This window comes from Apteryx mantelli, chromosome 13 (genome assembly GCF_036417845.1).
Source record: "Apteryx mantelli isolate bAptMan1 chromosome 13, bAptMan1.hap1, whole genome shotgun sequence".
In the NCBI taxonomy this organism is placed as follows: Eukaryota; Metazoa; Chordata; class Aves; order Apterygiformes; family Apterygidae; genus Apteryx; species Apteryx mantelli.
In genome coordinates, this window is record NC_089990.1 from 6,389,280 (window position 1) to 6,413,513 (window position 24,234).

Here is a 24,234-nt window from a genome sequence, read left to right on the forward strand (position 1 = left end):
AACCATATTTTCCTCTTGGTGGGAAGAATGTGTGTGCCAGTGCTTTTTTTTTTTTTTTTTTTTTTTTTAAAGTCAGAAATATTCAGTTAGTTAGTGTATATCACATGGTAGGTGCTTATATCATATTTTTGTTTTAAAAGGAAATTATGAAAACAGAATTTAGGCTTACAGGATTGTAAAATGTATGCTTTTCAGTCTGTCTGTCTGTCTCTCTCTTTTGTTAATAAAGAGGGCTGACTTGTTTGCTGTTAATACCAGACAATTGATCTGTTATGTTTTTCCCCTTCCTTTTAGCCTCCACGCACAGCTCACCCTGTTGTGAGGTTCTCCTGTGTTGATTGTGAACCAATGGTAATAGACAAGCTTCCTTTTGACAAGTATGAGCTTGAGCCTTCACCCTTAACACAATACATCTTGGAACGAAAGTCTCCCCATACCTGCTGGCAGGTATTTGACCTTTATTTGATTCTAGAAATGTAATGGGTATCATAAAGTAGCAGTACCTTAGATTTTGTATGGCTCCAGAACAAGGGTCTTGCGTCAGACTCTGTGGCTGATGAGAAGAAACATGTCATGGTGCCAGTCACCTCCTTTCTAATAAAATTATTAGAGGTTAGAATGCATGTTCTCTCTGTAGGCATTGTAAGTTAATTTAATTCTGTTTTTAGGTCCATCGTGTTTTGGTAAGAAATGTCCCCCAGTTCTGTTTTTGGCTAAATTGAAATTCTCTTGCAGGCTTCCATTTGCTTACAGGAAAAACTAGCACTAGTTTCCATCATACCTGTAGATATTGATTAGGCAACAATTTCCCCTGGGTGGCTGAAACTGCTAATGGGAACTGAATGGAAGCTGTTACCTTGTTGACTGGACTGGCAACTAGCTTGGCCTTGAAGATGTCAAAGTTCTGTTGCTGAAATCCTTCGCCGCATGCTCCTTTGGTGGTTCCGGACAAGTGACTTGTTTCTGCATCCTCTATTTAGGAAAAAAAAAAAAAAGCTTGTAATTCCCTTCTCTATGGTGTTCCTGTAAAGAATAGCTCAATACGTACACCAGGAGTTTGGTTAGTGTGATCTGGAAAGGGTGTGAAGTGTGTTTCCCTTTATTTTTAGTTCCATCCCACCTCCAGTAAATATTAAAACTTAACTGCAAATATAGCAACCATTTTTAGAAGAAAATTTGAAGTTACTTTTAACAAGTTAATTGCAAAAATGGCTTGAATGCATTCATAAATATGTTATTTGCCTAAGTTCTCCAGACAGTCTTAGTTTTTTAAATTTCTCTGCTGTTTTTCAAAAATGGCTTTTATTTTCCCAGCTGCATACCAGACCCTTACAAACTAGAGAAATAGGCTAATTATCATAGTCACCATTTAACAAACCTGGTTCCTTATGCCTCAAGTAAAAAAACCCTGTTAAAAAACAGAGGAAAAAAAATCTCCTTTTTACTCTAAGGTTTGTTTTCTTACAAAAATTATTTGTGGTTAAATATGGATTATTTTGACTGTCCCAATAAGAATATGTACCATGTTCATCCTGTTGAAATCCTTGATTGCAAATAGAGAATGCTTTTTTTCAAGGTTAATACTCCTATGCATAGTTTTAAAAAAGTGAAAATCAAGAGTGTTGACACTTGGCGTTATTAAGATAAGTTTCTTGAATATTTATGTTTGTTTAATTTGTATGTTTAAAAAGTTCTAGTTTTTTTGGTTTATCAATTTTGTAAATTTTGGTCATACTATTTTATATACGAATCAGAGGACTAATTTTAATTTTTTTTTTTTTAATAATACCTTCAACAGATGTCCCTTTAACCCGTTTTAAATAGTTAGAAAGCTATTCAGAGCATCACTTAAAAGTAGGCTCACTAAAGATTATACTGTGACGAGCGGTTCCATGCTGGGGATATGCTAAATGTTGCATGTCTGAGTTTTATGACTGAGGAATGTAAGTGCATGCTCACTTTGGTGTGTGCAACCTCCAGCTTGGCTGTTCTTGATAATCTGTTGTCTTAATGGAGTTGGATTCAAATTGATTTTAATTTTAAATGCTCTGTGCTTAATATTCTCTGTGTTCTTATGATACAGTGATACTTTTCATTCTTTATCAGGTATTTGTGAGTAGCAGTGGAAAATACAGCGAACTTGGCCATCCATTCGGGTATTTAAAAGCAAGCACTACTTTAACCTGTGTAAACCTCTTTGTGATGCCTTACAACTATCCTGTTTTACTTCCATTGTTAGGTAGGTAATAAATTTACATTGGTCTGCTGATATAACTACTTCAGAATGAAATAAAAACAGTAACGGTTAGTGTTCTGCCTTAGTTTGAGACATTATAAAATAATGGAGATCAGAGAGTAGAGAATGTTGCAAACTCTTTAATATAATTTGGGAGGAGAGGATTTTCATACCCCCTCTCCCTTTTTTTCTCTCCAGCAGAGGAGGAGAGCTACCTGCTTCCAGTGCATGTTTGATGCTGTTCACCTCCTAGACACGTAGCCTCTTCCTTAACCTGGAGTAAGCTTCAACCTCCATTCTTTTCCCTCATTTAGGGTGTGGTGTATCCAGGTTTTGTAGTTGCTCTTGCAGCAGCTAATTTTTGACTGGAAGATCAGATGCAGGGTTTCTTATGGGTGTTGGGAAAAGGGAAATTCCCTGATGCAGTTCGGAGTAGTAAAGAGAAACAGAGCAATGAAACAGCCCACGTTTCTTCCCTGCCCAAAGGACCAATGTTTTTCATTCCCACAATGAACTTGCTTTCTACAGGAAAGACAGTATAAAAAGGTGCTGTGTGAATAGATGCCATAATAATTGTGGCTGTAAGGGTTCTGGTTCCCATGGCAAAAAGATAACTGCAGAGAGAATAGGTTCCTGGGTGCTACTAAACCTTTTATCTGTAGATGCTGTAGGGCTTTTTTGTTTTTTGTGGGTGTGCTTAGTGATACAGAATAACAGTGAAGATATAAGAGAAGTAACATTGAATCTCACTGTGTCTTACACAAGACTACATTCAGTTCTAGGAAAAACAGTTCAGGAATGCTTTTTCACAATCCTGGTCGTAACCAAAAAAGAAAATTTATGCTTGTTGGTAATGTGAATGTCTTGTATAATCAGCCACACAGCCTAATAATTGTCCCAAAGTATGCAAGTAGGATACTTTTAGACTAAATTACGATTTCTGTGAGCCTGCTGCTGAGTTACTGCTGCAGATCTACTAGTTAAGTTGTCGTCTTTGATAGCAAATGAATTTCCCTATTCATTTTGGTGTGCTTTTGATGCTGACATTTGCGGTTCTGCCGTGTCTTTCCTGGCAATCCATGTCCTCCCCTGGCCTTTTTTTGCAGGGGTATAAAGGTCTTCCTGCTTTATGGACAAAGGCACCTCTTCAGTATTTGTAGTGCTGTTCTGCAGTTCACTCACATCCACCTGGAATCCCACATCTTAAATTTCTGAAGTCTGTTTAAAGGAGAGTGTGAAGCTTCCATGTTGTTTGAGTTGTAAACTGGATGTTTTCTCTAGTATACAAATACTGTGTATTCCCTACTGTTAACACAAACAGATACACAAAGGGTTACATTCAGATCTTTTTTCCAGGACTTTTTTATCCTTGGTCTCTAAGGCATGGTGGAATTAAATTCTGTAGAATATACGTGAAATCTAAAAGCAGATCCTGCCCCTTTCCTACTTACCAGTGCAGAAAATGCCTAAGACTATAAGCTTGATACATACCAGTAATGGATGCTGATGTCTCAGTCAAGGACTGATTTGAGTGTATAAAACCAATCTTTCACTGCTCTCACCCAGATTAAAAAGAATACGAGAACTTCCCAAACTCGGGAGAGGAGAAACCTGCTCTATCCAGCCACTACCACCCATCAACAAGGTTCTAGTGGCTCCTGCCCTAATGGTAGAATATTGTATTTGAAGACTGGGACTTACCTTGGGAGAGTACCATGGATAATACTTTTCCCTTCCTTCTGTTGAAGGAATAAACCAAAACCACCCTACAGCTGTATCACTTGTACTGTACAGTTTTCTGAACCATTCTGTGAACGTTCAGCTCTCTTACCAAGTGGCTTACATGTGTTCAAGCATTATAAGCAGATAGCAAGATGCTTAAGCAATTATTTCCTGCATTTCTGTATTCCTTCTGCATTCCTGAGCAGGGGGAGCTTTAATCCTATTTTTGGAAAATAATATAAGAGACAGGCCTAAAATACAGACAGGGTAGGCATGCATAAATGAAGCTTTCAGGTGATGCCTGAGTGAACTGAAACAAGCTCTAGTGGTCTATGACTGAAGGATGTAAGTTGTACTACATCCTATAGATCTAGTGACTTATTTCCCAGTTTCCGCAAGAGTAGATTTGGGAATGCTATAGCATGTAACGTAATGGATCTGCTCTTAGAATCTGAAGCTTTGTGAGGAGCCACTTAATGTGGCTGTTGATAAAAGAGTGAAGCTGCGCAGTTCATTGTTATCCTGACCCATGTGCGGTGGGAGAGAGGTTGGCTCACAAAACTCTGGTCTCTGGCTCTTTTATAGAGGTAAGACAGATTGTGTGGAACGTGCTATTGCAGCTAAACTGCTCCTGCTCTTTCAACTCGTAAGGAAGCCTAGAGAGCCATCGTGACTCGTTTGTGGTGGTGACATGCTCTGAGAACTGAGGAGATGGGTGCAGGCATTTTTGTTTGTTGGTTTTTTTGATCAGTGTGAGATGCAATAAACTTCTGAAGACAGAGCTTTTTGCAGATGAACGATGATGTACTTTGATGCTGAGTATGTGGCCCAGGGATTATAGAAATTTCTTCTTGAAGGACTGTTGCCTTTGATATTAGCAAAGCCATTCTACTTTAAGATATCTTTCTGTTTAAAAACAATTGTACAGCCAGATTCATAAAGTAGAAGTCAAACAAGGGGTTAGAGATAGAGCTTAGCAAAGACGAGTATGCTGCTGAGTGCTACTGCCTTTCCTAAGATGGTTTTTTGACTGATCTTCCTAGTTGCATTAGGGAAAGGGCAGGCGCTGATGGACAGAGGGAGGGCTTGTTCCCCAGCAGTGTCAGCAGAAGCGGTGGTGAAACAGCAGTGATGCAAATATACCATGAGGTGGTTACTGCCCTTTCTCCATGGGACTAAATATGCAGAAGGAGGAGCATTTAGAAGATGTCTGCCCATGAAGGACTGCAACATGGACAGCTTCCTTGATGCCTTTATAGGCTCCTGGAGAGAGCCTGTAAATAATGATTTTATATTTTGGAAACCAAGGGCTGTCTTTCTCACAAATGTGAACATAATCTGCTATTGCGCTAGGGGAGGGGGGACCAAATACTTTGTACCAATGGGAGAACAGAATAACGCACTACCCTTCTGGTAGTTGGATGCTGTTTCACCTTGTAGCTCCTTATTTTTGGCTAGGTTGTCTGCAGGGAAGGATATTACATTCCCTGAATGTAAAATGATGAGTCTCTACTGCTTAAAATGAAGGACCTTATCTATTAGTGTGGAGGCATTGGAAAGCTCAGAATTATAGGAGTTGGCAGGGAATAGTGTTGTGCTTGTTTAGGTGGAATTTAATGTGGATGGTGATTTAAAAGAAAAAGGGGGGGTAAGTTTTAACTTTGGGTTACATGATGCAAACTATTGTTTTGAACTAGGCTGTTGTCACATGAGCTACCTCAGTAAACAGGCTCCAACTAAACTATTAAGCTTGCTTTTTTGTTTTGTTTTGTTTGTTTGGGTTTTTTTTAAACTTGTTCTCTAAGATTGAAAGTACATCAAATCCCCTAAGGTGGTACAGAATATTAAAGCTATGTATTAGTATCTTGTTTGTCACAGTTTGGTGGGTTATGGGTAAAGACTATTTTTGGTTCACACAGATTAAATTAACTGATTTGTCTGTAGTTTTACCTGTGTTCTCTTGAATTGTTACTGCTTGTGGCTCTTTCCTAATGGCTTCTGATACCATCTTCCAAATTATTCAGTGCTTTTAGCTCCCTTTGAGTTTAGTAGAAGTGAAAAGAATTTCATATTAAAGGATTTTTGGACTATGCAGAGAGTAGCATCTGGAAATTAATAGGTTGGATTAAAGCTACTCTATGAAAGGATTCTTTCAATACTTTTGGATTTTATTTACAAAGGTCTTGGATTTCATCTACAAAAGAAATAGTTAACTGAGTTATCAGTTGTTTGCTTATTTATATAAATGCTCACAGGCAGCCCAGAGCACAGTGGAAAAAGTACATTTCAAGTGCCTGTGTTGCAATCTGCTGAAAAGTGTATGTCTGTCTTGAACTCTTGCAACAGAGGCAGGTAAGATGTTGATGGTGATGTTTTCCTTAAAACTTGTGGCTATGTTTACCACCATGACCTTCTTCCTTGTAGAAGGTAGGAGTTCTTGCAGTGAGTTCGTGCTGCTGGGAGGCTCTCATTGTAAATAGGATGGATCTTTGCTGAAGTTCTACTTACGTTTCAGAACTTCTTTTTTTGGATAGCAAAGATCAGAGGGGCGCCTCTGCGGCTAACTTCTCAGACCACAGCCATGGTGTGGATCAAGGATTACAGCTAGCTGAACCAATATGTATTGTGAACATCTATGCCTAAGAGTGGCTGCACTGTGAAACTTAAAGGGTTGTATCAGTGTAAAAAATCAGACAGTAATAAATGACTGATACGGTGTCTGAGGTTTAAGCTATACTCATAACCAATTTACAGACTTTAAAATATTAGCACATATTATAGCAACATTTTGCAGTGTTTTCATGTTTTTCATTGAATTTTGGGAGAGGGTCGTATAGTTTAACTTCCATTTTGCTGCAAAAAGCTAATAGGCTTGTAAGAATGGATATTATTTTGCATTTGCCATATGTCAGAATGTTATCACAGGTTCTTTTGGATAATAGCACTAAGCATGTGGTATATTGAGATCAAAATGGAGTTCTAACTTGTCCTCTCAAGCTCCACCCCACTTCCTTCAGGCCAGAGAAGAGAATAATTAGAGCAGCTGTAGAGTAGTTTTTGTATGTGATACAGAATTCATTTAGATTGGAAAATACCTGTAATTAAGTGTGGTTTGACGATGAGAACTTGGAAAATCCTATCTTAACATCCGTTCTATTTATGCAGAATACTATGCAAGTCAAATTTTCTTCTCCAAATATATCTTCCTGAAAGCTCAATCTGGAGGAAACAACTTCATTGCTGCATCTGTCTTTCTCACACCCTCTTCTGTGCATCTCCCCGTCTCCTGCAGCTCTCCCCAGTTAATTTTTGGAGATTCCTTTTTCCAGTCCTGTGTATACTTCCACTAGCCTCCCTTTGCCAGCATATTACAGGCCTACTAAGAAGAAACTTGATCTCAACTGATAGATTATAATCTCAAAAGATAAATTGCAGGATGCCATGTTCCCTTCTGATGTTTGGAGATCACTGTTACAGTTTGTCGTGTACACAGCAAATAGGTACATGCTGCAAGTCAGCGACTCCTGTACAGTGGTACGCACACCTCTAGCGCGAGCAAGGGGTTTCCAAAACAGTGTCCAAAGGAAATAATGTGTCTGGTTGCCCTTTTTGTAAATGGCGTCAAACAGTTTGTGTAGCTAATTACCGTCTCCTGCCTGCATCCGTGGGAGAGTTTGCTCCTGTGGCAGGAGGCAGGCAGTGGGGCTGGAGGCATTCCCCTCCCTGCCTGGGGCAGCTGCCGCTGCTGCCAGTGGAGTCCAGCAAAGCTCATCATAAGGATTCCCTGCTCTGAATTTTTTTTTTTTCTTTTCTTCCCCTCTGATACCTAATGACGTTTTTATTGGAAGCCAGGATTGAATTCATCATACAGGTTGAACAAAAGAAAGCTGTGGTGAAAATGGAAATTGAACCAAATGAATGTTGTTTGGTTTAATCAGAGGCAGAGAGTCCCTGATGATGCAAAAGAGAGCTGAGGGAGGTAAAAACCCTCTAGCAGGTGGATCCATTACACCTTCCATGCTCCTAGTAGTTGTGTTCGGTATTTAAGATTCTGGCATACATTATAAGTTTATTGTAATGAGGAGTCTGGCATACCTTGAAAGTTTGCCTGTAATGAGGAATCATTCCAGAGTATCTACTACAGCTAGCACTGAGGACTCAAAATTCTTCAAACCTAAGGTTAAGGACAGGTTTTGTGGGGAAGCCCCATTGGGAGACGGGGGAGCGGGAAGAAAAGGGGGGGAAACTTGGCACCTTGAATTTTGAATAGTGCTAATGGTCTGGGACTAGATGAATGAAACCTTGTTTTGTTGTTTTCCTTGTTGCAGATGATTTGTTTAAGGTTCACAAACTTAAACCAAATCTGAAGTGGCGACAGGCTTTTGACAACTACTTAAAAACAATGCCTCCTTACTACTTACTGGTATGTTTCTTTTCTCATTTCTTGTTCCTGGGTATAATGATGGCTAGTGCGACCAGAGTCCTGCGCACTATACCTCTTTCTAGTAAATTTTGCTTACATAATTATGATGAAATTTTAGGTAGCAAACATTTTGCTTTGCAGAGGTGTGTAGATTAGGTCTAACATATTTAAGAAATAAATACCTTTAATTATATTTAGCAAAAGTAACTATATTAAGATATTTACTACGTTTTCAGTTCATTAAATATTTAATGTGCTTTGATTTAATATACTTTAGATTTTTCAGAGAAACCAAATTTGCCATTATTTTTGTAGCTTGGTAAGGAAAGTGCAGATTTGCTTAGTATTAATGTGGGTGAACTGCTAGAACTTGGGAAGCTGATGCTAAGAGAACTGGCTGGGCCAGATAAAGGGTGGGGGGAGGCACTGTGTCACCTTTTACATGTAGCTTGGACAATGCACCTCAATACGGACTTGCATCATCCCGGCTATTCTGGTACTGAGCCTTTGAGTGGAAATTGCCAGTGGCACCACAGTGTGTGGTGTCTTGGTAATGTGGCATACTGTCCATTGCAAGCTAGTTAGACTACCAAACTCATGTCACATGTTATCTGAATAGACTTGAATTTTAGTTGCCAAAAGTGGAAAAGCTAGAGCACTAATCCATGTGCCTTAGCTTCCTGTAATTGATCTTATAAATTTTTTTTTTAAAGACTTACTCTCTTACTATTGTGTATTTTGTTTTCCTTATAGCCATTAAAGAAAGCCCTAAGGATGATGGGAGCTCCAAATCTGATATCAGATAATTTAGATTGTGGACTTAGTTACAGTGTTATCTCTTACCTTAAAAAACTCAGCCAACAGGTAGTATTGATAAAACCTTTGCAATTAGAAGTGCGTTGATTATTTAGTTTGTGGTAATCTCATTATAAAGCAGTTAATCCCTGTGGGAGTTCATATGGGTGTACAGCATACGTTATAATTGAAGACTGGTGAGCATTTCCACTGCAAATACGGATGAATCCAGATTGGTTCTAGAGCCAGTGATTGTGCCTTCTGTAAGTGGTGGAGGGGAGTGAGAAGGAGACCTCTTCCGCTACATTTTAAACCTCTATTAGACCTTTAAACTCCAAATATTATCGGTAATTGGATTTGTGGCTGCTTTTGCCAGTATTCATCACAGCTTAAGTCAGAGGCTTGTTCCCAGTTTCATGTTTATTTTCATGGGTGACTTGGCAATGTGTACATTCTAAAAAAGTGTACTTTCTTTTCCAGGGGGAATAAGGTCCTAGTTTGAGTTTTATATCTGAGCTTCTTGCTTCCTTCAGGTCAAATCCATTGTATGTATTAAATGTGACCTGATGGGAAATAGTCTTGCATATCTTTTCTCTTTGTCAAGAATGCCTTTTCAGGTGTAACTGTCTGAAAGCCATGCCTCCTTAGCATGAGTGGTTCTCGAACAGCAGTTTAATATCTAGAATTCTAGTCAGTGGGGAAGCAGTGCAGCCTTTAAAAATTACAAAGAAAAAATCCTCCGCCTTAAAGAATGCACAAAATACGAATGCTCAAAAAGCCTCTGACATGACTGAGCATCTGTTAGACATAAAAACTTCCTGTGGTATTTCAGTAGCTTAATGATATGCCAACTTTTATTACTTATCTGCAATATAGAGTCAGAATGGCTTGAGATGGCTACCGTGGTGTTCACAGACATTCTCAGCGCATGAAACAGTTTAAATGTGTTGCATGCATTATAAGCTCCCGTATAGGGGCATGCAATTCCAGAATTCTGGTGTCCTCCTGCTGTCCTTAAATTCAGAGTTTCCCAAAGATGATGAAGCAAACCCTGCAGAGGATGAGATTTGGGGGAAGTGGGTTGCAATCAGTGTGTGTTTTGGGTTTTTTTTATGTTGTTTTTTTTTCTTTTTTCTTTTTTTTAAGGTATTGCAAGTGGGTGGAAATCTTGTATTGAATATACTTAACACTAAATACATAAATACAGTCTTACGGATGGACACATACACTTGTTAACCAGTAAAACTATCTGTAGCTATAATAAGAAGTTTGTGCTAATTGGAGAAGTAATATGTTTTAGAAACTCACTGATGAAGCAAACTTCTTATAGGTTCTGCTACTTGTTTTTCTTATCTTTTTGCAAGCATAGTGCATCTTAGTTCTTGGGTTGTTTCTGAAATGATGTTATTGTATCTGAATAATACTGTTGCTTTAGATGCTACTTTTAAAGTAACCTGAGGCATCTCACCTTCAGTTAGCTTATGTTCTTTCTGTTTAAAGATGAGTCTTCAGGGGCACGAAAAGAAATTTACAGACTTTGCAGCAAAATCGGCAATATTCACAGACCTCCTAACTGGCCATATAAAATTAGATATGCCAGCTGAGTATTTTTTCCATAAGATAGCACATTAGGGTTTTTTTCCTGTAGAATCTAACATAGCCCTGGATAGGTAGTTCTCCCATTTCTTGAGTAGCTGGGAGCCAAATTTATAGTTTTAGTCTGTTAATGTACTGAGTGTTTAATACTTGAGATCTGCAATGCTTGCTGATTCTTTAACTCACGGTGTGATTCCATTTTAGACAAAAATAGAGTCGGAACGGATTATAGGTTCAGTGGGTAAGAAAGTTCCACAAGAAATTGGAATAAAAGTGAAAAATCACTCCAGTGGCCTCTCCTTGGTGCACAGTAGGGATTTTAAGCAACTGCTGCAAGGGATCACTGGGGAATCTCCACTGAGACTGGCAGAAATGAATGTTAAAGAATTTGCTGGCTTCCACATAGGACTCTTAAACAAGGTAAACACCAGAGTAATCTTGCGTGATTAAGCAGTTATCTGATCTGTTTTTAATGGGTAATTTTTATAGACTTAATGTAGAAGAAGGAAGGAAGTATCTTCTCTGAATTGTGACAAGTGAAGAACAGAAATAGAAGATTAAATGCATTTTTTTGCGCATGCTTCTTGGACACTCTTTGAAAATCCCATAGTAGTAAATAAAGATTGTTACGTTTTAAGTACCTCTACAAGAGGCAGCTAGTATTGCTAGTCCAGGAATTAACATGCTTAGTTTTAATGGAGCTGAAAGTGCTAGTGTGAATAGGGTCTTGCTGAAAAGACTGTGACAGACATTGAGTCTGCTGTATCCAGTTATGAAGATCTGAAGTAACTACAAAATATTTTTTTAAAAATTAACATTATTACAATATACAGAGGAATTTCTCCATGCATGAGGATTGGTAGGTTAACTGAAAGTTGTTTGTTTTGTTTTAAAACTAGGATTTAAAGCCACAGGCATTCAGAAATGCATATGATATTCCTCGTCGCAGTCTTCTAGACCAGCTAACTAGAATGAGAACCAATCTTCTGAAAACACACAGGCTTATCTTGGGGCAGGATGAGGGTAAGTAGCCACCATTCTTCATTAGCAGTTTAGAAGTGGTAGAGCTATTTAGTTATTCACTGAAGTAGTGTTTTCTGCCCCAGGAGTGGGAGAGGAAGTGGGCTTTGCATCATTTGTTGGGGTGGTCAGTGTCTTTGTCTTGGCTGTCGAGAGGAGAGAAGGAAATTTTTTGCCTTCTGTCATGGAAAATGTCATGCTTGCTTTGAATTTTAAAAATAAGCTTCATGAGAGAGCAATCCCATATGATAAGATGCAGTAGGCAGATGTATTTGTAGTGATGGTAGCTTAAGCAGAGAGGCTTATTTCCAGTTTGCCCTTGTTAGGTCTAAGATGCAGTTGTTAGGATAGAGATTAAACTTTACTTATTTTTCATTCTTTTCGTGCAAATTAAGCTTAGCTCTTGTCAGCCTTATTTCTAAAATTGTAGTCTTCAGCTCTTTCTCCGCAGTGAAAAGAAGTGGTCATTTCTGGTTCTTAAATGCTAACACCTGTAATTGAAGTGCGTGTGTGAAGTTTGTATTGCCCTAGTTTTACAGCAGACTAAATAAAGATCTGCTGTTCTGCTGCAGACTGCCTTCATAGTGTCCCTGTTGCTCAAATGGGAAATTACCAGGAATACCTGAAAATGATGCCATCACCCCTTCGGGAGATTGATCCGGATCAGCCAAAAAGACTTCATACATTTGGCAATCCTTTTAAACAGGATAAGAAGGTAGGAGGAGTCATGCTATCTGCTGTATAGTTACTCTTAACATGATTTGAAATATTTAATTTATGAGTAGAATTTCTTATCTAATTGTGGTATATTCTTAACCAGTACAGCTCTTCTGTAATATGCAGAAAGGAGTGGTATCTTTCACGTGGTCTAAGAGAAATATGTAAAGAATTGTGTTGATTTACAGAGTGGCGCTGGTCAGTCTCTGGTTACAGTGTACGTTAGATATGTCTGTGTTCTGAGAGCTGTAAAGGGTTTTGAAAACCACCTGAATTGTAATGAACTGATAAAATGGTTTCAAATTCTGTTTTTTACTGATTGAAAAAAATTTCTTTTCAGGGTATGATGATAGATGAGGCAGATGAATTTGTCACTGGGCCTCAGAATAAGATCAAGCGTCCTGGAGAGCCCAATACTCCAGCATCGCTAAAGAGAAGGCGTAGTATGTCACCGCTGTTGAGACGACCACAGTCACCGCCTGTTGTAACGAATCATGTTGGTGGGAAAGGGCCGCCCTCTGCTTCTGGATCCCCATCGTATCTGAACCTCAAAGGCATCCCAGCAAATAAAGGTAGAGTGAGTCTGCATCGTCACAAATGGAAATGTGTGTACAAAAAACCTATCCCTTTGCTTTCTAAGCTAATTCAAAAGAGTATGTCAGCATTTGTATGCTTTAACTAGTGTTAATTAGGACTGAATTTCTCTTTTGTTGGCCTAGATGAACAGGCTACTGTTACAGCTGAAGTTTTGAATGAAAAGCAATTTTGATGAAAAATCAAAAAAAACCCCAAAAAACTTGAAACCTTTCACCAAGATGCTTTGTTGGATTGTAAAGATTTCAGAACAGCTTTTAGTTCTCATTTGTGTATTCTGTAGTTTGAGGTAGGGAAAGCTGGGGTAGGAAAGTTAAAATAAGGTTATGTTTTCATTTCCTTCAAAAACTAATTTTCTTACCAACCTATTCCAGCAAATGGAATCGGAAGAAAACTTTTTTTTTCATTAGAGTTGGGGTGAGGAAGGAAAACATTAGTTTAGCTAGAAATTGTAACACTAAAATAGCAATACAGAAAATGATGACTTCATGACAGCGATGTGAGATGGTAACAGTCCAAAGGAAAGTATTTCCTGTGTCGCTTCAGAGGTTAAAGTATTGAAGAGAGTTATTCAGTACTTTCAGATCACCATGTAGTACTTTAAACAAGAAGGGGTCTTTTTGTGTGTGTGTGTGTGTGTGTGTGTGTGTGTTTTTGTTGTGTTTTTTGTTGTTGGGTTTTTTTTTTGATACTACAGTTATGCACTAGTAAGATGCATCTTTTTAATTTGTAGATACCAATAACAGTATTGTCCAAGATGGCAACGTAGAGAAGAAAGCAGAAAACTGTCAGTCAGTGGAAAAGCAAATTGATGGCTTACCTGTGCAAATGGCTCCTTCAGTTCCAGCTGTTATGGGAGAGGATGAAATGCTACCCAATGACTTAGATTCTCTACCTGATGAGTTCAACTGTTTAAGTGAAGATGGGCTGGATCATAAACCTGGAACCAATGCTCTTGTTCGAGGGCCTCTCAATTACAGTGTGTCTGGAGATGACCAAAAACGGGTTATGGAGTCTACTTCTGGATCTGTGCCAAACTCATTGAAAATAACACCTGCGATGTTGGAGGGAAACAATGCTGATATCAAGATTAAAGTGATGAAAGAGGTTCGCAAACCTGGAAGAAGTAAGTTCTTAAACCTTGTCAGTATATTAAACACGGGCTAGGGATACAGAAGACTTTCTTAATGTTATATGGAGCTATTTTTAAAATACATGCAACTTAGTTTTTTGAATTATTTCTGATTGCATGTGATCAATGGAGGGACAAGAAAGGAGGAAAAGTTGTTGCGTGGAGGGCAGGTGAGCTGAAGTTTAGAAACTACTATTTGGGAGGAGAAGTGCCAAATGACCTTGTTTGCCCTTGAACATAGGTTAACTGGTGTAAAAGGTACCCTGTAAAGCAGCTTTCAAAGGTTTTGTCTTTGTAGCTCTAGAAAGGTGTTACTGATGACCTAATGCAAGTATGTATTTCCGTACTGAAAGGGTACTTCAGAGAGCTCAGCAATGCCTTTCTCAGACTTCCTTTATACTGCACTACTCTTTGTATATGCCTGGTGCACTTTGTTGCTCTGTGTCCTTCAGAGCTTCCTTTGGGTGGGCAAAGGCATAGGTAGCTACAAGGGTGCATCTTGGACCATGCTGGAAAGGGAATCGCACAGTTAGTAGTGTTGTGGTATTTTATTATTTTGAAAGACAGTGTAACTAGTGATTTTATTTTAAAGATAGTGTAAAACTTCCTACTTGGTTATGTGTTAGCTTCCTGTTTTGCAAAGTGAGCTAGTTTAATCTTGCACCAAATTCATATCCAGTAAATGAGGATATCGAATAAAATAGTAGTATGTTCAGTATGAGTCATTTGTCTTGATTCAGAGTTCAGGCAGTCATCAAAAAGAAGCTGCTAGCAGTGTGTTAGATGTGTATGTATATTCACAGTTCTGACTGTATATCCTCATTCTTTAGCTGCTGCATTATTCTAAATGGACTGTTAGTCACAGCACCATAGCTTCGTATTGGGCTCAAATAGGGAAAATATTGAAACCATGATTTTTTTCATTTGTTTCTAGTCTAATATGTCCAATTCATTCTTTTGTGGTGCACATATTTACTTTATACTGGTAAGACAGTGATATTAATAGTGTTCAGACTAAGCATTAATAATTTGTCTTTTAAGAAGACTAGTCCTAACCTCTGCTTCCAGAAATGATAGCTCCAGGTTAAAACGGGGCTTTGTAGCCCTTTGCATATATTAACTGTTAATGATGGCACTGTGTTTGTGGAAATAGGAGACTTCTCTACTGAGCAAACTTATCCTGCATTTTCTGAGGGCAGATGCTTCTAGCTGCCACTCTTACACAGAACCTACTTCTTGAATGCCACGCTTGAACAGCAGATCTTCAGTATCATGTGAAGTTATTGGTATCAGCTGCTTTCTGTACATAAAGCCAATGTTGGCTTTTTTTCCTAGTCTTATACCAGATGTCTAAGTGTGAAACACTGGGCTTTGTTTCTTCTTTTGGCTGTTGAGCTCTATTGAAAATACGTTTGCAAGATCTATTTTTAATATCTGTTTGAATTTTTTTAGATTATGAAAAAATCTTCTCTCTTCTGGAGGAGGTTCAAGGACCTATGGAAATTCAGAAGTATTTCATTGAATTTGCTATCAAGGAAGCAGCAAGGTTTGTATAGATATAAATGACTGGGAGTCATAAATGTTAATTTTGGTCATGGCAGTAAATCCTAAACTTTCCCAGTTCTAGTACTTAATGTGCTTTCCTCTTTTAACAGATATAAATTACTATAGTTGTTTTAGCAATCAAACTACCATTATATTTTATGGAGTAAATAAATAGTCTTTACTTACATTTTAAATGTGAAGTAGAGAGATGGGTCATTATTGAAGAAAGACCCAAAATTTGGCTGGGTTGGGGGAAGGGCAGCTGTATTAAATTAGAGGTGCTATTATAATACCAGAAATAAAGCAAGCTCTTCCATACTGGAATCAGAGCCTTTGGAAATATCGTTTGTCATGGCTGAATAATCTTGAGTTGTTCATGTATTTTCAGAAGAAAAAAATTAAATTACTCCCCTCTCTTCCTTAGGTTTAAAAAACGGGTCTTAATACAACACTTAGAGAGAATACTAGAGGAACTAGAGTTCAACAGCCTACCCAACAGAGTTAATCATGTCAACAGTAGATAATAGTGTACCGGCCAGACCAGTATGGACCAGGAATGAGTTTGCTGTGCCGCAGAAGAGTGGAAGAGGATGTAGCTGCTGCCCTCACCATCTTGGCAGTCAAGTGATTTTACTGTCAGAGTCTGAGAAGAAGCAGTGGAGCTTTGACTTTAAGAACCTCTATCGGCAGAAGCTGGGCTATAACCTTAAGGATTTGCCATGAAAGGTGTGGCTTTTTTCCTGTGGAGGGTGCTATTTGCTCAACAGGCTGAAGAAAATAACCATTGCTGCCCCTCCTGCAGGTGATGAGAATTTACTCATTTGAACACTGTCATTAGACATTTTACGTGCTATAGGCAGCAGGTTGCACTAAAATGGGGCACTGTCAAATGCACGCACTGTCTGCATCGTGGAGAGATCCCGTGTGTTCCCAAAAAAACCCTCCCAGAAACACCTGCACTGGTAATATTGCATGTTGCCACCACAGAGACAAGGGTCTTGTTCCCAAGAACTACTAGCCATGCCTTTAAACTTGAGATTCAGTGTAGATTGAGAGTAAAGAAACTGCTATTGTGTTAATGAAAGCTAAAGACAGCCCTGTGACTGTTACCACCTCATGGTCACTAAACAATCTACCTCAGACTCTCTTCTGTTTTGTCTACAGACATTATGAAAGTGCACCTGAGGCTTCCCAGGTCCCCGACTTCAGTTCTCTTTCATCCTGTGAGGAGGACGGAGATTCTTCAGGTGGCCTTGGCACACGCTGTGCTTTGGAAGCACTAAAAGGAAACGCTTTTAAAAACGTGTATTTTAATGTTCATACAAAAGAGATTATTTTGAACAGTATTGTTACCAGATCACTAATTTGATATTTTAACTGTATAAATTTTTTTGGAACATATGTATATATAAAATAAACCATTTTATTAATTTTTAATAAGTGCTAATCTGAGGAGTCTGTAGCGGGCAGCATTGAGTTCCTCTGATTGTCTGTTACCAACAGACTTCTAATATTTTTGTAAAACCAGCAAGTAGCATAGCTACACTGTAACTGAATCTGACCCGCCTGCCCTCAAACACAGCTTGCGGTAATAGCTGCAGAACGTGTTGTACTTAGCTTCCAATGGCTTGTACCCTGGAGCGCCTGCCCCATCAGTCAGCTCAGGCTGCATTAGATTGATAGTAGTGCACAGGGTGCACATTCTTACTCGGTATTAAAGGCCTAAGTTCCAATTTACTAAACCTTTGATTACCTGAGTCGGTATCTTCTCCTCCGTTCCTCTTACTGTTTTTCCAAAGGTAACCTTATATGTCACAAGACATACGAACCTAAGAAGACTGAAGGACCTGTGTGTAATTAAATTTTTGCTTTAAAACAGTGACAATAATATGCCAGTAGTAAGTGGCTCTTCTGATAATTATTTATGTTCAGTTCAATTACATGCATCTTCCGATCCTTTAACACCTTTGTTTTAAAGACAGGTTGAAGTTGTGATCATGTTAACTAGCTCCTTTCATAGTACTGCAAATATGCTAGGGATTCCAGTCAACCAGCCAGCGTGTGAGATTGTTACTACTAGCCAACCTATGAGGCATCTTTTCACTCCCCCCTAAAGCAGTGGCCTTGTCTCTCAGAAAGATGCAGTTTGACCATTGGAATTACACCAGTAAAATGCAAGAAGGAAATAAAATCCAGCAGCAAGTCTCTGCTACAATGTTATGTGAATGAAGTGATGGGGAAAAAAGTTGCTATAAACCTGTCCTAACTCTTCTCCTAGCACTGATGTTAATCATGTGTACATTTTGAACATTAAAAAAAACGCAGTAATACTTTGGAATGATGTGAAGTGGGGTTCATCCCTTCAGACTCCTTATATGGAAGCTCTATGTCATCATCACAGACCTCCCAAGCCTAATGTTGGACTCTAAGAGGGAATGTGTTTACAGTAGGTCAGATATATTGCAAGTACCTGGTTTTAAAATGACTGGTAATATGCATCGCGTTATTTTTGAAATAGTAGGTGGTCAGAGGAGATAGCTTTCTTCTGTTTAAAGGTTACTTAATTTTCTTTTCTGGTTTGAGAGATACTGACTTGATCATAATGTGTCTGAGCAGGGGTTACCAAAGAGTGTTTTTAACTGGTGCTATTGTTAGGATCTAGACCTGCTCTTCTGGTGTGATACAGTTGGCCACCAAATTAGCTAGAGGAAGCTGATGACTCTTTGACTTACTTGTTTGAAATCTCATGCCTCAGAACATGTACCGAAACTACAGAATAATCCATTCAAGTTCAAACCAAGAATTTTCCTATTCTGCACTATTATTCTATCTGAATAAATCGAATTCAGATCAGAATATCAGAGGGGAAGAAACTTACAGTGAACTGGACATGAATCTTCAGAAGGAAGAAGCAAGATGTTGCATTTTCACAGGTTGTGTCAATGAAGAGATGAAGAAGAAAGAGTGAAAGTAATCCAGTTAAGAGTGCACAGAGTCTTGAGTGTTTCCCAAATGGAGAACAAAATGAACATTGCTCACTTACGAAACCAATTAATGCTTCACAGTCGTGTTTGTCAAAGAGAATATTAACAAAGAGAACTCTTCCTAAGACAGACAGCCGTGCTGGATGTGGGTGATAAATGGACAAATACAACCACGAGCACAAGAATGGAACAATTCACATCGGTGTGCAACTGGGACAACCAGGAGGGGTTACGTGAGGTTCAGGCCTTCTTGTTTCTGGGTAGAGAACATGACGCCAGAAGCAACAGCTGCATTACTGGAGATTGTGTCTACTCCATGTGACAAATGAATCTTTGCGCAACATGATCGTTCCCAAACAAGGGATTGGGAAAATGTGTAGGTTAGCAAGTATATGTGTATGTGTAGATGGAATTTGGAAAGCTGTAAGTGCTTTGCTCAATCTTATCTTATATTTTTGAGCCCATATCTAAGGTTGAAATAATATGACACAGTTAAAACTGGAATGTTAAGAAGTGTGTTGGGGGGGGCAGGAACATAGCCTGCTCTGTTTCCCTTGAGTGTAGTTTAACAATCTGAATTAACGAATTAAGTGTATCTGTTCTGGTTATCTGTAGAAAGGCTGTGTGGTGCTCTGGAGCTAAGGTACCTGCGTGTATTCTGCTTTTTGTATTTCCTGACCCTCTCCTAACTACATATCCTCAGTGCGTGGTTATCTTTCTTAACTCCTTGGTGTTTACAAGAGAAATTCTCCTTTCCTAGGATAAGCTGATAGGTGTACAGCTACCAGGATCCAGTCCCTGATGGCAGGTGTCTGTTGGATGCTGCTGTTCCTAATTTGTGTGCAATATGCATTTATGATGTGCAAGAGCATATTCTTGCCCAGGCCTAACCAGCATCTGAAAATGATTATCATCTTCCAAAATAAAGGCCCCAGAGGCTGTTACTGTGCTATGCTTGAATTTGCAGTGGCCAAGCATTGTTATACCTCCCTTTACAGGAAAGAGCATGCAAAAAAGCTTACTTTTTTTTTTTCTTTTTTCCTGGTAATTTTCTCCAGGTTCTGTCTCTAAACTGGCTGGCTGAAATGGCAGCAGTATAGGGGTATCAAGTTTTTTTTTTTTCATCTGTTCTTTAATACCTGCTAAGAAACTTTTGATGAAAAACGTGAATGGAAATACATTTGTTACAGAAACAACTTTTAAAGCTAAACTACAGTGTTTCATACCAGCCAAGGTGGCAACATCACACCTTTTGCAAATGGACTCTAGAACTCTTACCTTGAAGAACACACAATCTAGCGAAGCTGAAAACAAGGCCAAAGACACCTCCAAAATCTGGCAGAGACGGGGTTTTGGCAGAGATCTGAAGGAAGTATGTTTAGTCACTAGATTTAAAAGAAGCTTCCAACTTTCACGTCTGCAGAAAACTTCATGTCTGTCTTAAGTGGAAAAGGAAGAAACGGGAGAGGAATACTATGTTGGGATTTAGCAGAAATCTTGTGGCCTGCAGGAACTGTTGTTAAATTGTACTTCTAAATCTGAATCGTGCTCGGTTTTGTGACTGCCTTATTTAGGAGAGGAAAGAGTGAGCTAAAAAGCCTAGACATGTATCATTTTCTTCAACAGTTCTAGTTCAGCTGCAACTTGGCATGTTGTTTTGACCCTGAAAGTAGGCTGTTGGTTTGTGTTCAGCATTGGTGCTTTTCTTGCCTCAATCTCTGTTGACAAGGTTTGCAGCTGTCTCTTGGTAGTGGCTCTAACGCAGTGGCAGTTTGTGAGAGCCCTGTTGTTGTCCATCAAGCTGGGAGTGCGGCTAGTGGTTATGGATAGAGTCACTGGGAAAAGAGCTTCCTCTTAGATGCGGTGAAAGCTGGTTCAGCTTGATTTGCTCCAGCGCTTCAGAGCATTCAGTCAAAAAGTGAATGAGCCAGTTCTCAGGACTAGGAGTGCAAATCTGAAATCTTTAGCAGTTGATAATTCAGAGTTCAGAAAAAAGAATGTGCCACGGAAGGAGTTCAGCTGTTAGTACAGTCTGGGTAAACTCACTGGAGAATATTTTCACATGCAGCAGAAAACCATAGCTGCTTATACCCTTGCTGAGTTGGCAGCCATGTGAGTTTGCCAGGTATGGTAACCGCTGATGCCATGTAAAGAAAACAAAATCACCCTTTAACTTGTGTTGGGAAGCCAGCTAAGGAACTGCATTTCGTAAGATTTTTGAGCTTGGGCTGAAGGTCTTACACAAATTATGGTGAAGTCCAAAAGAATAGTTTGGTCTGGGAGAGAGAGTGGAATGGAAACCCCCCATCAGATTTTTGCAGGAAGTTGATTTCTTTTTTGAGAGCTTGCGAAGTTTCATCTCCACATCTGTGATGGGAATTTTACAGCTATTTTCTACTCCTGGATCAGCTCCAACAGCAGTGGAAGTAGTCGGATCATCGGCATTTATGTATGCTTGCTGTCATCTCAATTGCTGTCACTTCTAATATGAGTAGTCTTAAAAAATGTACCTTAAAGTATTGGGTACCTCTGGCACTTTCCTGTACATCAGTGCTCTGCTCACTGCTGCTGAGCAGCTGGTGCATCCTCATGGTCTGTCCTCATTTGTGAAATACTGCCTCACAGGATGGTGAAGCTAGAGGAGAGGTTTTCAAAGCATTTTGGTAATTACAAAGACAAAGCTTTATTTGTGTATTCAACCTCATTCTTGCCATTTTCTCCAAAGTACATGCATCTTTCAACATTTTATGGGTAAATATTTAATGTGTAGAGTATATCAAAGAGCGGTTCAGCTCTGTGAGAAGGCTGGAGCTGCAAAACTTTCCCTCTTCCTTCGTCTTGCAGCTGTGACCCATCTGCTTCTGCAGAGCTGGCTGCGCTCAGGTTTTCCGAAGGGAGGGACTCTGCTGCGGAGCTGTCCGACTGCCTCGGAGAGGCCTGGGGTGTGTGAGCGCAGGGAACTGCCTCTTGGAAACCGGAGCTGTATGTTTGCTGGATTTGTGGAAATGCGCGTGTTGTTTTTTGGAAGTGGTAGCAGTAGTGAATAGTTTTATTGTCTGTGCACAACTTGTGAAGTTTAGGAACTTGTCGATATAGTGTGTTTTGACCATGAAAAGTTGACGATTTTTTGATCAATTTACATTTCCTTAGTAGCTGCTTGATCTCTTGGTAATGGGTGCCTCAGGACTCGAGAATGCTTTCATATAAGTAGGACAGAAATAAAAAAGAGCCCTCCTCCCCAAGACTAAAAAGTGATAAAAACATTTTGCTGATTGCAGATGATTATAATGCAGCTGCTCGACAGTGACATCCCAGCCATGGAAAATAACGTTGGTTCTTCAAGCTATTTTCCAGTCCATGCAGCACATTAAAATCCTTCATGCACAGCTGGCACATTTAACTTTGATTATGTTGTTTAAGTGACTGATCTGAGAGCAGCCTGGATCCTAGTTGCTTGCAGAATTTGAAAATAAGGTTGTTCCAATTCATCTGCAGTTGGTTATTTTGGAAGAGAGACAAACTATCCCAAGTACTTTTAGGGCTGCTAATTAAAGTCTTGTGGCACTCCTATGAGAGAGTCTTTAGAGATGGATGGAGGGACTTACCCAAGGTCATATAGTGTGTCACTAGAAGAGATGATTATAAAATCCATGCCCTAATTTGGTCTTGCATGGTTGTCTTTCCCCGGTGCTGCAAATCCCACACGAAACAACAGGCCGCTTGCGCGTGTTGGTGGGCTCCCTCCCTGCCCTCTGGGACGTGGCAGCCTGGGCCTGGCGCCGCGGGAGCGCGGGGTGGGAAGCGGCAGACTCGCCGCGGCGGGCTGCGAAGTGGTGCTTCCACGGGGCGGCAGCGGAAGCGGGCATGTTTGGCTGGAAGCGTGCTTCCAGAGCTGGAATAAAGTGGGAGTTGGGGAAGAGGGAGGTAGCAGTGCTGTGGAGAACTCACCAGAGCCTGTAGGCACTTGTGGTGGTATTGCCTCTTCTTTAAAGCCGAGTTCTGGTTTCTGACCCAAACTGCTCCAGTGCCTTTTCTTTCTCAGCCATTGCAAAAGCGTATTTTAAATCCCCCTGGCATCCCTGGATTCAGGACTCTTCTCTCCGCCAACAAGAAGTGGGCAGACTGTAGAAGCTGCTATCCAAAATGGTCATTAGTGGAAAAGGAGATGGTGGCGAGCTGACAAGCTTTGCAAAAGGCTGTTTTAAATGTGTCAGATTCAGCAAATCCTTCTGCAGGCGTATTTGTAGAAAACAGGGATGCAAACGCGTGGTGCTTGAAATGCTGCAGCAGCGTTTGGCTTGCCTCAGGCCAGATGCAGACAGGGCACCTGAGGGCTCAGTGTGCTGCACCAAAAGCAGCAGCAAGCCCCTGGGCGCGCCATGCCGGGGAGAGATACTTGGGAAGATGTTCCTTCACCTGCTGCCGCAAGTATCCCTGCAGCTTGCAACGGGTGAAATGGGGTGAGGGAACTGAGGCCGATTCCTGAGAACTGGCAGTGAATTTTCTGAAGAAAAGGCAGTTGTTGGTGAGTCATAGCCCAGGCTGTGACAGCAAACCATTGCCGGGCAAGTTTGATTGATGACTGTTTCCAGAAGAGCACAGAACAGGAGCCCAAGGAGGTTCAGACTTCAGGGGCAGCAGAAAAGCCTGTTTTTTGCCTGGGTTCTGAATGGCCAAATCCTGCATTCGTGTAGATGCAACCAGAGAGCAGGTCTCCTACCCAGGCTCTGCCTTGCACCCGTGGACTTGGTATGCCCACTCTGTTGAGGTGAGAAGGGGCCATGAAAGCAAGGAAAAGAAAGGGACTGTTCTTGTCACTGTAGGAAATCAGAGTTTGCAAATGATGATTGCTCTGTTCACCCGTTGACACGGACGTGCTGACGGGCCAGAGCTCCCTGAGGAGGCGGAAACCTGAGTCACGTCTCTGGGACAGACGTTCTCACGTTCTCGGCGTGCCTCTGGAGCCGGTGCGCTGTGAACGGGGTGTCTTGGTGCTGTGCTGTGCTGATGGATATCTGTGCTCCTCTGCTGCTCTTCCTGGAACTGCGACCGACTAAAATGACTCACCTCTTTTTTTTTTTTTTCTTCTTTTTTTTCAGTGCTGCTGCCTTAACTTGCCTGTTACCCAATCCTTGCTGACTGTCCCCACCGAACCCTGTGCTGCTTCTGAGAACGCTGGGGGGGGGGGCTGAGCCTTGTTTCTAGCCCTTTTAAGCTCTGCAGTTACCTCTTGAGTGTCAGAAGCAAGGGCAGAGTGGAGAAAGCCTTGCAGGCCTCCCTTGACCGGGTACGCAGGAAGAACTGAGCACTGTTCTCATCACGCTGGGTGGGAAGACTTCTCAACCTGTCCCTTTCAGAGGTTGCTGCCTACTGTTAGCCCAGCCCAGCCCAACGCAGCAGCATGGCCACACTTGCAGCAGGAGATTTGGGTTTGTTAAGCAGCTCTGTTGCACCTGTGGGTTGTGGGGTC

General features: G+C 40.3%; 1 protein-coding gene across 8 annotated transcripts in view; it reads left to right on the forward strand.

The window, feature by feature from the left end:
- LOC106484777 (integrator complex subunit 6-like) overlaps positions 1-17,522 on the forward strand; it is a 44,179-nt gene extending 26,657 nt beyond the window's left edge. For 2 of the 8 annotated variants that reach the window (XM_067304038.1, XM_067304039.1), the window contains 11 exons: positions 295-447; positions 2,107-2,239; positions 8,287-8,381; positions 9,135-9,245; positions 10,977-11,192; positions 11,672-11,795; positions 12,365-12,507; positions 12,850-13,081; positions 13,837-14,229; positions 15,688-15,781; positions 16,945-17,522. In XM_067304038.1, the coding sequence (XP_067160139.1) occupies positions 295-447; positions 2,107-2,239; positions 8,287-8,381; positions 9,135-9,245; positions 10,977-11,192; positions 11,672-11,795; positions 12,365-12,507; positions 12,850-13,081; positions 13,837-14,229; positions 15,688-15,781; positions 16,945-17,149 (1,899 nt within the window). In that variant the 3' untranslated portion in view covers positions 17,150-17,522. Of the gene's footprint in view, positions 1-294; positions 448-2,106; positions 2,240-8,286; positions 8,382-9,134; positions 9,246-10,976; positions 11,193-11,671; positions 11,796-12,364; positions 12,508-12,849; positions 13,082-13,836; positions 14,230-15,687; positions 15,782-16,204 lie in introns of all 8 variants that reach the window. The other 6 variants (XR_010885511.1, XR_010885510.1, XM_067304040.1 and 3 more) reach the window with 6 other exon arrangements.
- The last annotated feature ends 6,712 nt before the right edge of the window (positions 17,523-24,234 follow it).